This window comes from Apteryx mantelli, chromosome 4 (assembly GCF_036417845.1).
Source record: "Apteryx mantelli isolate bAptMan1 chromosome 4, bAptMan1.hap1, whole genome shotgun sequence".
Taxonomy (NCBI): Eukaryota; Metazoa; Chordata; class Aves; order Apterygiformes; family Apterygidae; genus Apteryx; species Apteryx mantelli.
Window position 1 is genome coordinate 61019245 of NC_089981.1, and position 16418 is coordinate 61035662.

The 16418-nt window shown below is 42.4% G+C and overlaps 1 protein-coding gene across 1 annotated transcript in view; it reads right to left on the minus strand.

The window, feature by feature from the left end:
• Positions 1 to 4243: 4243 nt before the first annotated feature.
• Positions 4244 to 16418, minus strand: part of EGLN3 (egl-9 family hypoxia inducible factor 3) — a 32639-nt gene continuing 20464 nt past the window's right edge. The window contains exons 2-5 of the mRNA XM_013940965.2: positions 14636 to 14755; positions 12179 to 12315; positions 11390 to 11463; positions 4244 to 9880 (exon numbers count right to left, since the gene is read on the minus strand). Of these exons, the coding sequence (XP_013796419.1) occupies positions 9843 to 9880; positions 11390 to 11463; positions 12179 to 12315; positions 14636 to 14755 (369 nt within the window). The 3' untranslated portion in view covers positions 4244 to 9842. The remainder of the gene's footprint in view (positions 9881 to 11389; positions 11464 to 12178; positions 12316 to 14635; positions 14756 to 16418) is intronic.

Sequence of the window (16418 nt, forward strand, 5' to 3'; positions counted from 1 at the left end):
TAGATATCCGGATCCACAACTGTGATCCCCATATCCCTCAGCCAAGTGCCTCCTCCAACTCTTTGAGAACCCCTTATTTTCTGCTTAGTTCAGACATTTAATCTACACTTCTTCCAGTTCCTCAACTGTCTGTCTCTTGACATGACCAAGCAGCTAACATCTAAGCACCAAAAATCATTTGGACTCCTCTGTCAAGATGGTCCTCCCTTTGAGGGAGGCAGATAACCCACCCACAGCCCATAGACATTGTCAGTACCTGCCCAGCTAAACACTCGAGGGTCCTACAAAACGCAGTGGCAGCCACTGCACCGTTTTTTGAACACACTAAGGGAAACAGTAATGGTGCTTCCACTTTATCCCCTTTGTATACTATACACAATCACTATGTATAATAACTCTCTGCACTGTGTATGGTCTAGCCACCAAGGGAGCTCTAATTCTTTCCTTGCTTTAAGGACCAAGTTTCTTTCCTTGCCAGAAAATTGCTATTAAATCCTCTTTTCTCACTTTTCTGGAAGTGTTTTCAGTTCAGGTTCAAGAAGGAAACCGAAGCTCGATTAGTTTTTCTTTTTCTTCCCATGAATACAACATATATTTAAACTTTAAGATTTTTCCAACATAAAAGACAAATTATTTTCTCTGCTTTCAGCAAAAAAGTAGCATTTTCTTCACTTTATTTTGCAGCACAATCACTGAAAAGGAAGGCATTTCCCACCTGTGACTGATAAGAGAATTTACAGTACCTTTGCAAGGAAGTACCAGGCCCTCTTGGATGCGTTGCATATGGTTAGAAAAAGCATGCTCAGCAGGCTGATCAATGTTGAATTTTTGGTCCAATATGAAGTGCCATCCTCTTTTTTTTGTTGTTTTTGTTTTTGTTTTTGTTTTTGCTTTTCAGATTAAATATGGAAGTATTAATAGCCTTCCTGGATTTCAGAAGTTTTTAAATTTTAAACTTTGTTTTCAGGTTCACACACTGATAGTCCTTTCCTATTGCTGTTATTAGGTCAGGCCAAACAGGTGGTGATAGACTTAAAAGACCCCTCTGGTGCCCCTGAGATTTCCAAGCTGCTTGAGCTGGGCCTCCCAGTAGAGCAGATCCCTGACAGAGGCTGTCAGGCTGCTCCTGCAGCTCATCCCAGGACCATCACCCTTGCCAGGACTGCGCCGTCTGCAAACGGTGGGCACTGAGCAAATGGCTTCCCCAGCCAGCAAACCTTGCCAAGCAGGGTCTGATGGTTACTAAACATGAATGACTATTTCTTTTGCCACCTGTGCTTTAAAAGAAAGTGTGAGCTTACCCATTTTGTTGGAAGAAAGGTTGCTGTCAGGAGAGAGCTTTCAACTGGAGTAGGTAAGTGGGCAAAGGTCCTTGAGTCCCAGGTAAGAACGTTAAATTCCTTGGCAATAGGACTTTGGAGATTTATTTTGCTGAGCTATAGGGTACATCCCTCTCACAGGCAGCAGTCCATAAAACTGCCTGGGGCTGTGCTTTGCACCGCAGAGGCATTTGATGAAAGACGAGCTGCAACTGAGTTAAACAAATGCAGAGCGTAGCACAGATTTTATTTACCACTTTGCATGCTCCTAGCAGATACGCAGTAACGCCGTGTCGCTAAACAGCTGGCAGAGGACTGGGCAGGAGCTCTAGACCCGTGGGGCTGGAGAGCTCCTAGCAGCCTTGAAACACATACGGGTTTTACTGCAATGATGCACATCATTAACCTAAGCCTGACCCCTTGTGAGCATGGCACTAGTAGGCTTTAGTTACAGCATGAACAGACCCTGTACGTCTAGATTTTTCTAATTGCTGCTCCTTCAGTTTAAGGAAAAGGAAAAAAAAAAAAGACTCAAAGACACACCTTTCTGGAACAGTAAATGTTTTTAGCTATAGATCAGTTCCTATGTCAGTCCAGGCAATGGGAATCAGTCACTTCTGTACACTGGAAAACATAATTTCTTTTCTTCAGTTACAGTAGTTTGGGAAAGAACCTATGAGGTTATCTGAGCCGTAATAGAGGCTTGATGGTAAAATTAATGTTGTTTAAACTATTCTGCTTTTAAAAGATATGCCACGTGGCTTTATTTTGTAGGCCTTTTAGGAAAAAGAACTGTTTTATATTATCACATTACTTGCTAGCAGCAGAGTGGCTTTCAGTTTTCTCAAATTAATTCCCCCTGGAAATCACACTTCTCTCTAGCTGCACAGAGAAACACACACTCACAAGCCTTCAGAGACTGACAGAGCCTCGGACGCTTTTATCTTCCCACTTTTCACAAGCGGTGGCTGCTAAGTCGCTATTACAGCACCGCCGAGATGTAGCTGGCTCCTTGTAGCAGTATTAGAGCAAGTGAGAGGGAATGATGACAGTAATGCCATCTTTCATAAACTTTAATAGCTCAACATCCTCTGCCGGTGAAGGACTGACTCAGCTGGAAGCATGCGAGCGGCTCCGCACAGCCTCCTCTTGCCGCATATGCACTCGGTGCTGCAAACTCTCCTCGAGCAGGAAGGCTCAGCCATAACTGGGACTTGACTTCAAAGGCAGCTTTTCTCCACCGAGAAAGCTTAGTTCATCACTGCTGCCATCCCGGCAGGTCACCAGCCATGCTGGCAGCAGGTGAGCTGCGGGGAGCGACAACTTCACAGTGCTTTGCGTTCACAGTGAATGCAGAAAGGACTGGAAAAGAAAATTGAAATAAAACCTGTCATTTTTAATAAAAAAGTGGAATATGAATTACAGAAAGGGACAACCAGTAGGGACTTAAAAAGTCGTGTAGTTCACCTCTTTGCTGTGAGCAGCAGTAAGTCAGTCTACACAGATGGATACCCCGAGTAATGCTTGTCTCACCCAGTTGTCGTTACAGCTCAACAGCAGCAGCAATTCTGTTGCCGTCCAGAGCAGCCAGTCCCAGGATTTGCCTCTGCTCATAGCCGAGAGGGGCGTTTTGGCGCTCTCCTGGCAGGCAGGAGACGTGCAAATGGCTCCCCATGCTCAGGAGGTGCCGTTGCTCCCAGCTCCAAGGCAAGAGATCCCACTGCAAGGGCCATCCATATACATCCCCACTTTTTTTTTTTTTTTTTTTTTTTTTGTTTTTTGCTTCCATGTACTGGAGGGATGTGAACCTTTAAATCCTCACAAGGTGCAGGCATTACAGTGCTCAGTGCTGCAGTGCCCAGCAGCTATGCCTTCAGTTCCCATCGCAGGCTTCATCCCTAAGCACTGACACATAAGAGCTGGACACATCTGACTGCTGTGTCAGCTAGCAGGGTAAGCACGCAGCCACCTAGGCCAGGAAATACCAAAGACGGTGCCCCCTTTCTGCACACCTCCTGTCCAGCTTGCAGCCCTGGGCCGGGCGCTTCTCTGAAACTGCGATTCGTGACCTCCCCGTGCAGGGTGTTTATCGCTGTGCTGCTGGCTTGGCCCTCACAAAGCTTCATGTAGCTGCGTAACGATCTCTTTTGAAAAAGGATGGCTGGAGGATGGCTCCACTTCCTTCTGCCCGGTATCCTGATGGGAACTATGAATTAAACCCTCTCTGCCAGCAGAAAGAGCCAAGCCTGTGAAGGGTGTCCATTGCTCCGCATTGCAGCCCCCTACACTAGTCAACAGCTGGAGCAACCATAGTACCACAAGGACTGTGGTCTGGGGGCAATAACGCCACACAGATGCATCTCAGCGGTTGCAGCAAGCCCTGCTGTCGTCTGTAATGCTGCTGTGGGGGCAACACACCAGACACAGCACACGCTGGGGAGAGTGGCATGAAGATACCGCGAAGAGAGCTCCGTGCAGGCTGCCACAGCAAAGCTGTGCCCCTGGTGCTGCACAAACTTGTACATCCTGCTCTGTACAATATGCTCGCAAATCCATGCATATTTAAGCATAGCAAAAACAGCTTGCCCCAGCACCCCCCATAGCATTATAGAGCAAACAGGGCTTCCGACAGCTTTTCCCTCCTCTCTGAAACAATGTTGTCCCTTCTGCCATTTATTTGCCAACTGAGGTAGTGACTGGATACCTTGGATGGTGATTTCTCAGTTAAGATTTTTCTGTATGGCACACAGCATTACTGTGTTTGAAAGATCATGCAGCAATAATGTTTGATAGATCATGGGGGGAATAAGGGACCAGGAAAATGCTTTAAGTCCACAGTTCTGGAGGTTATTAAACAGTAACAGCTATATTGGAGAATATAAAAGTGGTAAGGCTTGTAAGGGAAGATAGTATTTTTTTATTAATCAAACTGATACAGTTGAGGAAAAGGACATATTCAGGCACAGAAACCTTTCTGTTTAAATGCATTGGCTCTACTGTTTGGAAATCTTATTTCCCTTAAGTGCTCTAGTTTCAAGATCAGTTCTGATTTCACTACTCTGTAGGTGTTTTAGCACAAGCATCTCAATAGTTACGAGCTGAGAACCTTTCAAATTTAAAGAACTTAAGAATATCTGCCTGCAGTCACAAGTGATCTTCAAATGTTCCTTTAGCTTGGACTAATACTCTCAACAAGGTCTTGCTCTCCACGTGTAACCACCCATAGAGCAGACTGCCAAGAGCCAGCCAGCTCAACAGTTTGCCAAGGTCGTGGGACAAGGCAGCCGTGGGACAAGGCAGCCGCGGTCTCATCTGACTTGCCCTCCCGCAAAAACAGGCTGCAGGATGCTGGCTTGAGCAGGGTCCACAAATTGCCTCCACTCTTGCCCATAGCAGGAAGATCTACCACTTGGCTATCCAGCAGAGGAAGAGACCTGTGTGCTGGCATTGACTAGGTTTGACAGCATGTGAGAATTGCTTTGGATACTGCGGTTCCCCTATTGTAGAGTTTATTTAAGGTCTCCAGCATTGTTTAAAGTAAGTACGCATACAGATGAAATTATCCCCTCTTTCCATAAGACAGATAAAAACTTTTTTCTAACTATGTTTTGTGAAAGAGGATGGGAGTTTCTCTAGGTCCCTGATATGGGAATATTCCAGAGAGATGAAATTATGTGGGGAAGGGAACCAATTTTACTAATCTCTCTCCCACTGTCTTGCTGCTTTTTAATTTTCACTTCAACCTCTGATATTAGATGCATTCTCAAGAGTCATGGGAATTCTCAGTGCAAGTATATTTAGCCATACTCCTTTGGGTGGGTGGGGGGAGGGAAGAGACCCCTAAATAGCTGTAAGATAACAATTTACTATAAGCATATTTGCTTGGAGAAAGTTTATTCAGAGTTCAGAGGAAAGACAACCAAGTTTTTGGCAGCTGGATGGCCAATGGCCAGCTTCATTTAGAGCTGTCTCTACAAGCTTTTACTCAATAAGGAGCAAATTCAGAAGAGTGACCCTTTTGCTATCCCTTGGTCTTCTCTCTGTGTGCTGAGGACTCCTCAGTGTAAATTAAATGTTTAAAGAAAGTGTCAAATTATCTAGATTCCCCCCCCCTTTAACTAAATTTTATATATATACATATATGTATGTATAAAAAATCTCAAATCCAAGCCCTACACAATAGAAAGCCTGTTTTAATGAGGGGGTGGGAGGGGGGAGGTGAGGGCATTCCCACCATTCACAGCACTGCAAAAGAATGAAAAGAGTGCACAGTGCTTTAACAGACGAGGGAAAATGTCCTGGCTTTCATTCAACTTCAGTGGTAGTGGAAATGGGGAGAAGCCTTCCCCACTGCTGCGGGAGAAGACTGTGGGACTTGGTGTGGAAAAGTAGCAGGGGAGGATGTGAACTCTGTTAAAAATAAAACTTATCAGATGACAATTGAATCCCGAGAATGTTATCTGGCCCCACAGGAGCATGAAAACAAATAGGCATTTGAAGAAGAGGGTAGCTAGCAAGGTGAATAACTTTAAAATAGCAGGAAGTGACCAAGGAAATGTGCCAAGCTGATGGAAACACACGGAGCTCCCCAGGGATGGCCCAGCACAGCAGCAGCTGCCAATTACAGCATCGCCGCTGCTCCAGGCCACCACATCTCATGCAGCTACATGGCACCGCACGCTCCCTCCACAACCCCAGCCATGGTAAGACACAGGACTGAAAACATTTGCACAGCACAATGTTTAACATGACCCAGTGTTTATTGACTCCTGTGAGAGTTTTTCTTTTTCTTTTTTTTTTTTTTTTAAGTAACAAGAACACAAATGTGATGGTAAAATACTATTACATGTTTCCATAACAATCCAACGCAAAGTGCCAGAATTGTTGACCAGCATACAACCTGACAAGAGAAGATGTAGTCGTAACTCACTCTCAGATATCTGCTGGGAGTACACCACAGTCAAAATAAAACTAGTTATTTGCCTGCAAATAGATACATTTTCCTCTAGATGCAAGTGGTGTTAGAGCCAGCTATTTTGCAACAACAAAAAATGTATAATATATTCCAACATTTTAAAAACTCAACAGGAATGGACTAAAACTGTTTAGAGATATAAGAAAAAGAAACAGATCCGATCTTCTCAGATGCTACTTTGCAGAGGCCATTCTTCACAGAACCAAAAATAAGCTACAGAAAATAAGATTTATTAGAGGCTACTTTGCTCAAAAGGCCAGCAAGTCTGTGGTTACAGGTTTAGGAATACAAATAGTCTCTTGATTTTCAGTACTGCCTCCTGCCTTTTTTCCTCCCCACACAACAAATGCCGCCTATTGGAAATTGTGGCTTGGTGGCTCTGCGTATCTTCCAGTACTCCCTAATTTGACATGCAATTGCATTTGGAAAGGCAACCTTATTTCTTAAAGAGCCATGGAAAAACTTGCATGACATGCACAATTGGCATATAACAGCTTCATAGATATGAATGAAGGCACATATAAGTCTTTCACAACTGAGTGACAAATGCTGTTTAGCCATAGATGTTTCAAACGCTTGCTATGAAGACACAAAACCCAAAGCTGGAAGGAATCTCCTTGAAACGCCCCCTGTACTGAAGCACTTTGCTGCCCACACAGTTCTTAAGATAATTTCAGTCTCTGAGTAGTTTGCAACATTTCAGAGACAGGTAAGCGAAATCTATGTAGAAAACATCAAAATTGTGGAATGTCCAAACATTCCCCCCCCCCAAAAAAAAAAAAAAAAAAAAAAAGCAACCTACAATGTCTCCAAAGAGATCTTCCCATTGATCTGGAAAAGGGGTAAAGGTCTGGAATGGAGGCAGAGGAACTGGTTTCAAAATCCTGTGCCCTCAGCTTCTTGATGTTTAATTATACATGTTAACAAAGACAAAAAAAAAAAATGCTCTCTGCCACAGAGCAATTGCTTTCAGTCCTCTATCTAGATCAGGAAGATATAGGCTAAAAATGAAAATATATACTTTATTTACAATAAATGCATCTATACTGTTCCACTCTCCATACACCAACTGTGTTGCTGACCACTTCTGATGTTAGATGGCAGCAATAGTGGTAACCAAAGTACCTTTCTTTCCCAAACTTTATATAAGTCCTTTCCCCTCCTGCCCTATCATTTGTCCATTGTTCAAGGCTCCAGTGAGTACTAACCTATCTTTCTAGTGCACTGTTAAGTTTACAATTTCCAAAGACAAAGCAAGATTTGGTTTGCTTTGTTTTAACTGTCTTTGCCCCTTTTAAAACCTTGTAGGAGTTTTTAAAATGTACATGTCATTACCAACTTTGCATAGCAATAAAACAGGTTAGGATTCTTTTTTTCCGCCTTTTAAATAACGATGCTGCAGCTGCCCTTCACAGAGAATTCAAAACCTACCACCTTTCCTGGGTTACTGCTTGCTCTTGGGTAAATAATCTAACTTTTTCCTCTTTCTCCTCCCACACAAATATTGGAGAATGAGAATTTCAAGTCATCATTACAATTCCTTCAAGTTTATGTTGTGCTATTTAGCTATATCCATAGTGGAATAATGTTTTTTCTTTCAAACATAAAAGGAGAATTACCAGATTATTGGTCTTCTAGTCTTGAGTCCTAAAACTAAATCTGTCGCACGAGTTCCCTCATTATTCCCCTCTTAAGGGGCACAGTGGTCAAGCTAAAGTCTTATCCAAATGACCATAGCTGTATCTCAGCAAATACTAGTGTATTTACATTCAGAATTCAAGAAGAAACTAAAGGATGCCCCTCTTCTTTTGAGGGACAAAACTGCTTAAGTCCTCCTCCATTTCTTTTACCATATTTTATGTCAGGAAAGTTGTTTCTTTTCTGTCTTATACAGCTGTTACACATCTGTTGCTAATGTTTAACAGTTTGCCATTGCACATTACCTAGTCATCCCCTGGCTCAAATGCAACAGAGGTGGCCCCCAGGCCCATTACTGGCATGACAGCCCCACACAGCGTGATGCACTGATTCAGGGACTAGCGGGGCAGACAGACCATGCAACTTGGCCACTGTGGCACAGAAAAATATAGGACACTGGAGAGGGCATATCTGAAATAGTTGGTAGGGTCTGGCATACACGGGCAACATGGAATAAAAACAAGTGTAAGGGCATGTGTATACAGTGAGAGTATTAGGTTGAGAATAATTAGTGCGAGTGATAAATATGTCCACTGCTAGCTCTCAGCTTCATTAAGAGCTATTCTGAACTGCGTACTAAGTGCTGGCTGTAGAAGCTTAGGCAGATTGGAGATAACTCACAAGTTACTCACAGAGGGTAATAAGTTTAAAAAAAAGGGAGGGAGGAGGGGAAAACGTGCATTTGAATAACTGTCATTTGTGTCACAAAAATGTCATTTGAATAACTCTAATCCTTGGTATATCTCATTGCTCAAACACAACAGAAGTAGTTACCTGGTGTAACAGACCAATTGAAACAGAATCACTGTTTCATTCAAATTACATACACATGCAAATAAAGTTACAGAGTGTGTGAACTTAGGATAAGCAGCACAGAAATCAAGTCCAAGTCGATCATTGTTTATCATACATTTGTCAGGCTGCCAGAGATATCTTTTCCTCTCAGATTCACATTTGTATCATACAAAATAGAGTAGATGGAGAAGCTATTAAAATAACATTTAATTCCACATACTGTCAGCCTTCAGGACCAATGCATTGTGTGCCATCAGCCTTCCAAGTTTACCAGCTGCTTTACCAAACAAACTGAAAATAGAAAACATACAATCAATCCAGCTCAGAACAGAAAGGAAACGTTTTTACAAAATTGTAAAACTACTTCCCCCTCAGTCTTGAGACTGAAAGGGCAGTGCAACTGCACAGCTATGACTTGACTTGAAAAGTGAACAAAATCCAGTAAATGTGATGACTATCTAGACAAAAGTCTATTTGGAAAGTCATGCTATAGGAGAGCTAAGCCAATGTTTTGTGCAGCAAGTGATGAACAGTCCATCACTGGGTCCATGTGGGGCATTACAGAAGAATACGCTCTACAAAAACCCAGTTTATTTTCACATTTCCAATACCTCTCCTTGCCCATCAGCAGTCTGCCACAGATTTTAAACTTGTAAAGCTCCTTCCCACTGAACTAGATTCCACACACCCCATAAAGTGCAAATAAGACTCATGTTTTTCCCACTAGTTCCAACGATTGTTATCTTGGTCACTAGAGTGATCAAAAGCCAGTTGGCTGAGCCACTACCATTAGGCTTAGAGGGTTTTTTTTTTTTTTTTTTTTTAATTAAAACCCTGGTTACTTTTTCCAGCAAAAGCCAAACAGAAAATAAGGGTTCCTTCTGCCAGATGCAGACACGACAGGAGGCTTCCTTAAGTACCATCAAAGTAAGATGCACATGCTAGACAGACACAACCAGTGTATTCTCGTGCTTAACAAGAATGTGCCACGGTTCACTGGAAATGGAAGTCATCTTTGGGATCTTATTTCACATAAAGAGTTCAGAAACAGTTGATTAGTCTTCATTAAGAGCTGCTTCTCTCTTCCTTGCATCTATATTGAAAAGGGGGGGGGGGGGGAAGGGAGAGGAAAAAAAAAAAAAAAGACAGGTAAGCCAGAGAGTTCTGGAAGCCTAATTTGATAGCATTCCCCTGAAAACTCAGAAACAGACTAAAATAAAGTTGTTTTGTTTTCCCATGGATAGCACTTTTTATTTGAGACTTACAATTTGAATTCACTACACGAATTGAAATACTACATGAGTTCACAACTTGTTAACAAGATCGTCATAACTAAGGTTTTGATCTTCAGTTTTTGCAGGGCAAAGATACAGTTCATGCAACATTTAAGTAACCCAATAAGCTCTCACAGACTCCAGGTTTGTGATACTTTCCTCCCCTCCCCCACTTTTGGCCCCTTGCTCATGATCCCCTTTAAGGGTGAAGCTAATATTTTTTTTCTGCCTACCAGCTGTAGAAATGACAACAGTCCTTTCTGAAGGACATTTGACTAATTATGACTTTGCCTGTCTCCAGCTGTGTAACATACCTATTTAAAAAAGAGGAATGTTGTCTACACTGGATTTTAAGGAATTGCCTGAGGCAGTCCTTCCAGAACAGATCTTTAATTTACCAAACAGCAAGTCTGTGAGCATGGCCCCAAGTAGGGCTTTAGAGCACATCTGGACACTCAGCCCATTACTAGTATGTCATTTCTACAGTACCAGGCAGTTTGGCTGCAATCAGGAAAGCTGGGGTCAGCTATTTCTGGACTTCTGCAGAAATGTCTCTGGGCTGACTTCAGGCTGCCTATGAAACCTAGTTGAAAGCAGGTAGCTCTTGAAGGGCACCATAATCACAGCTACTCTAGCAACTGCCTGCCAAAAGATGCATTTATATCTACATTTTTAAACTTTATTTCTTTCTAACTCATGACCTACACATTCCAAAGTCATTATGAATATCTCCACTCAGAAATTACTTGTAAATAAAAGACAAATCCCTTTTGCATTAGTGTGGGCCATGACTGCCTTTAGTTAATGTAAAAGACAGGCCCTATTTGGCCAGAACATTTGAAGAATGTAGTTATGAAATTGTTTATGTAAGCCTCATGACTATGTGCTAAGCAAAGTTTGGAGGAGACGAAATATGCCTCCCAAATAACAAAAGAAGAGCTTAGAGAGGTAGCAGAGTCCTCTGCAGCTACTACTGTAGCACACGAACTGCAGTCAGGGACAGAGATTGCCAGCAACTGGAGCAGCTACCTGACATAATGCGGGGGGCACCCACACTCTCAGCTGCTGATCTGGGTCTGAATCAGAAACCATCTGTCATGTTCCCCATCAGGTTTATCAGAGATTCTGAGGCCAGGACTGAATTTTCTTTTGTCAAAATTTTTCCACTCTGTATAAAATAACTGACAAGCGATTAGAGAAAAAATAAGTTTCTAAAATATGAATGTCTTCACCATCTAACTACAGAGTTATTCCCATTCTATCTCTGGCTTTGGAAATATCAAAATGCATTCACTTCTATTCAGCGAACATTTATACAAGTGTCATACCAGTCAAGTTCCTGAACTTTTTTTTGGCTTCGGCTCTTTCTTCAGCATCAAAATACCACACAGTCATGGCATATCTGTAAAAGACAGAAATCACGTGTTATTTTCAACTTTTGCTATTAAAATAGAGCACTGGAGTTTTATTCTTTTGGAGAAAGCAAATAGAAAACTAATTGGTTTAGCAGACAAAAATAAGGATGCAAATGGCACATCTCTGTAGGCAAATATAGACAGCATTTTAAATGTGTATTTTTATCAAGTATGGTAGAAATATAGGTGAGAATTTCTGCTTGGAGGCACACAAGAGCACACAGCCCCTGGTGACAGAGGGCAAAAGTAGCTTACAGCCATTGGACCTTTCTTCTGTTCAGGGATGCCCTTAGGCAGCCTAGGGGCTGCTGTACGTTACACCAGCTTTCTGTAGGCTGACAGATGGTAGCCCCCAAAACCCCTGTGATGTTACAGGGTAAAGGTGCAATCCAGCATTTTCCAGCTAAATAGGCCTGCCTGGTTTGGGAAGTTTCTCCTGTTGCTGGCAAAGGGGCATTTTTTTCTGTCAAATAAGGAATCTTACTGTTCAAACCTGTTCCTCCTCATTTGATGAGGGAATTCCCAGTGACTCAAAAGGTACCGTATAAAATCCATTCACAATCCAAATACCTATTTTTTTATGCCCATGTACATATAAGCAAATACCTGATAACCACTATATGTGGTTATCAAAATAATGCGATACTGGTAGAACACTCTGCTTTTCCCTGGCTGAGTGTCAATAGCAAATATGCCATTTACCTAGTTGCATAAGAAGGCTGGACTTCATGTGGGTTCCTTCGGTCTGACCAAAAAAAAAGTAATCTGTCAAAAATTGGCTCAACATCTGCTACATAGGACTTTCCTTCCGGGAATATACGAAGAATTCCACCATGCAGCTGAAAGAGAAGGAAAGGTTACTTTTTCTACATATAAACAGCCACAAATTCGTTTGAATAATGACTTGCTTTTCCATCCTCAGTACCCAACAAACACGGAGTAAACATCTAATGATAACCAAGATAGCTACATGACAGTGCCAGAGAACTGTATACTGAATCTCTTGGCCACCTTGATTTTCCCAGTTTGTCATGTGTGAACATGAACATCTGGCTAAAGCAAATGATCTAAGATGAGAAACACTGTCCCTGTCACAAAAACTGGGCAACTTCTGAGCTCCCAGTCACACATCTCTAAAACTAGTCCATACCCACGAGGGAGGTAAGGATGCTCCAGCTGACTGTTTTGAGGTCAGATTCTCTTCCCAGCACATGCAAAAACCTGTATCTGATCTCGCAGAAGTTATCTTTTAAATGTTGGAAAGAAGAGTGAAGTCTGTTCTATTGTTGTATGTTAATAAGTTTGAAAAGTTTAATCTTCCAGTCATTTTTTCCCTTCTTATGACATAGCCTGGTTTCTCCACCACATAATTTCTCTCCCTCTGTTTGCCATCAGTTTTGGGGGTGGGGAGGGGAACTGTAGTGATCCACATGCACTGGAGAAACTTCAAAATATACACGTGAACTTTGCCTCCTCTCCGTTGCTGTTAGTAGACTCTTTGGAGACTTTTGTGCTGCACCACAGAGTGCAACGTAGAGACTGTCAACCCAGTACTGATCTGACTTGGCATCTCTACATGACATGCGAACCTCAGAAAGAAAGTATTAGCTTGGGTTTAAAGCAACACAGTTGCTTTGACATGCTAACATGGTTATATTGTGTCTCCTCTAGCATGTGTTTGCATAGAATTAGCATCATATTTGTGTAATACTCTCCACCAGTGTCCTGGTTTTGAGTTAGCCTTCTCAGAGCCCACTTGGGCAACTCCTCACTCACTATCAGAGTAAAAGTTCAGTGCACAAAATAAATTGTATGTTTTCATTTTCTCTTCTCATTTTTATGTCCCTTCTTTATTTTATTAGAACAAGACATTTCCCCATCATACTTTCAGTAAAGGAATGTGGTTTTCTCCAACACAGCATTTTTCAGTAGCCTCTGAATCTGAACTCGCTTCTTGGGGTTCATAGTACTTCAGTTTGTCTATAGAACATCAACCTAAGATAACCAAGACAGCTTAGAGAGACAGTAACACTGGGCAATTCATGAATGTTTTGGGAAGCATTATGACAACAGAAGCGTAAAGAGACATCCTGCAATTTTACAAACCCTTATTTTGTTTCCAATTTAAAGATATGGTAAATTCAAGGCTGTCTTTATTGCCCAATAGTAATACAGACAAAAATGAGAGCACTGTTCTGCCAGGAGACCCACTGGTGGAGTTAGCAATGGAGAAGCCAAAACAAGCCACCTGCTCATTCCTCTCATGAGGCGCTCAGAGCGCCCTTCCTCTCAGGAAAGGAGGTCAGGGATCTGAGGGGAACATAGGGGAAAGTCTCCAGACCCTGTGGAAGCCCCAGGACGGCTTCAGCAAAACCTCTTCCCAACTCAACCTGTAATCTGTCAGGAAGCAGCTCTGAGAAGGATGTTTTCATGCTATTAGGCTCCTTATGAAGTGTTCTTCAGTACTACCCTACTTCAGTACTTCAGTATTACATGGTCTTGCAAAACCCACATCTTACTAAAAAAAAAAAAAAAAAAAAAAAAAAAAAAAAAAAAAAAAAAAAATTTAAAGCACATTCCCAAGAACCTTCCCCCAAAAGTGAAAGGATCAGCTCCCCAATTCTAATGAATCTCTAATGAAAAATCATCTCTAATGAAAAACGGAGCATGAACAGATCTTTCCTAGCCTCCTCACACATCATAAGGAGGAAGAAAACCACAGATAAAAATGCTTGAAGATCTTCCACCGGTCAGCCTGAAGGACCAGTATCAAGAATGATAAGGTCCCAAATCTGGGCTGCCATATTATTCTGCTCCCAGAATCCACTTACTCCTTATCAGATAATGTTTTCCTTTCCAGTGCTTCATTATTCTTTTCTCTAAAGAAAACATAAGTGCCAGCAGCCCAGTACTTAGAAGCTGTATTCTGTAACAACAAAACCGTATGTGTGTGGGATAGGAGAGAGAAAGATAAAGAAACAGTTCAGATTCTTACTTCCAAAGGGTTGCTATAAAACAGCAAGAAAACAAATATAAGTGATGAAGAATGGACCAGCTGTTCAAAAGTTCAAAGTTCACAGAAGCAACTGACAGCTCCAAAACTCTGCTTCTGAAGTCATTTTTCCTTTATGTTCTGCCTCAGCCCCATGGCTCGCTCACCTTGGAGTCCCAGTTCTTATTCAGGTAATAAATACAGGTGATGCAGCGCCCATCGCCATTCGGATTGTCCACATGACGAACATACCCAGTTCCATTTCCAGGATAGCAAGCGACCATAGCCTGAACAAAAGGTAAAGATAAAGATTCTGTAAAATGAATTCTCCAAGATGCCCACCTTCAGTTTTTCTTTTCTAAGCATTCTCCAATCACCAGTCTGCCTCAACCTCTTTCAGATGATCAATCCAAAAGCTGCAGCAGACACCACCAGAAGGAATTTTCATACAAGCTTCTTTCTCTAAGCGAGTCAGCCAGTGTTAAATTCCAAACAGGAAATAAATACCCTTCATATTTCACAATATGTACACTAGAACAGCAGAAAAAAATTGAATGAAATTAAAATACACGTATGTATGCTGCAAGTGTATTGTTCTCCACAAGCTACGCGACTTTCATCTCATTATTTGAGGCAGTTTCAGCTAAAGTTTGCTTGGGTTTCTAAAGCTGAGCAGTCATTGCAAAACTGATGCGTCAGTCATAATGAAAGCAGGCGGCAATCCCAGTAAGTCATGTTTTACCACCATCATCCTCCATATCTTCTAGTCTCTATCATATATATCCCTGTGGTCCAACAAAAATTGAGGTTCCCGAGGAGGTGTGGGTAAAGTCCATAGAGCAAAGTCTGCAGAAATCTGTAACTCTTTTGTGTTGTGTTTGCACAGGGCAGTGCATGTTTGCCTTCATGGACTGAGCCACAGAACTAACCAAACAGCTTTCAGAAGTGTACTCCTCTCTTTGATCATCTCCAGACATGCTGATACAATCATTCACAGTGTGTTTAAATTTCACCTTGAATGATGAGATAAGCCTAATATGAATTACTCCCAATCACAAGACTGAACTGAACACAACAGGTCTTAGATGGGTTTTTACAGCAAAAACTTGTTAAATTTGCGTTTACACCATCAGAACCCTGAGCAGGATGTGGGGAGGAGCAGATGAGACTGTTGGTGGGGTGCCACATCTTTGTCCCGTGGTCACTCCTTCTCTACTGGTACTGCTTGGTAGCAAGGTCAGTCACTTTCCATAGAATTTAGTCCACCAAAACTGTGGTAATAGAAGCCTTGGCCCATCACTCCAACATTTCCTTTTATTGCTTATCAGGACGACAATCATGGGACAGTTCAGGTTGGAATAGCAAACAGCATACCCAGATGTAGTCTCACCAGGGCTGAGCAGAGGGGGATAAACTCTCCCTTCAACCTACTGCCTGTGCTCCTGTGAACACGGCCCAGGATGCTGTTGTGTAGGGGCACGCTACAGGCTCGTGTTCAGCTCGCTGCCCACTGCAACCCCTAGGGCCTTTTCAGCAGAGCTGCCCCCTGCCTGGCAGTCCCCAGCCTGTACTGTTGCAAGGGGCTCTTCCTTCCCAGGTGCAGAACTTTGCATGTGCCCTTGTTGAATTTCATAAGGTACCTGCTGGCCCATTCCTCCTTCCCATCCAGGTCCTTCTGGATGGCAGCCCTGATCTCAAATATATCAACAGATCACCCCAGTTTGGTGACATGTGCACACTTGATGAGAGTGCACTCTGCAACCTGTTTCAGGTCATTGACAGATATGTTAAGTAAGTCAGGTCCCATGACAGACTCCTGCAGTACCCTATTTGTTACCAGCCTCCTTTCTGGTAGAGCACGACCCATTAATCACTACTGCTTGAGCCCAACCATCCAACCAGTACTTTTACTCATCTAGTTTTTCATCTATCCAGACCATAAACATCCTA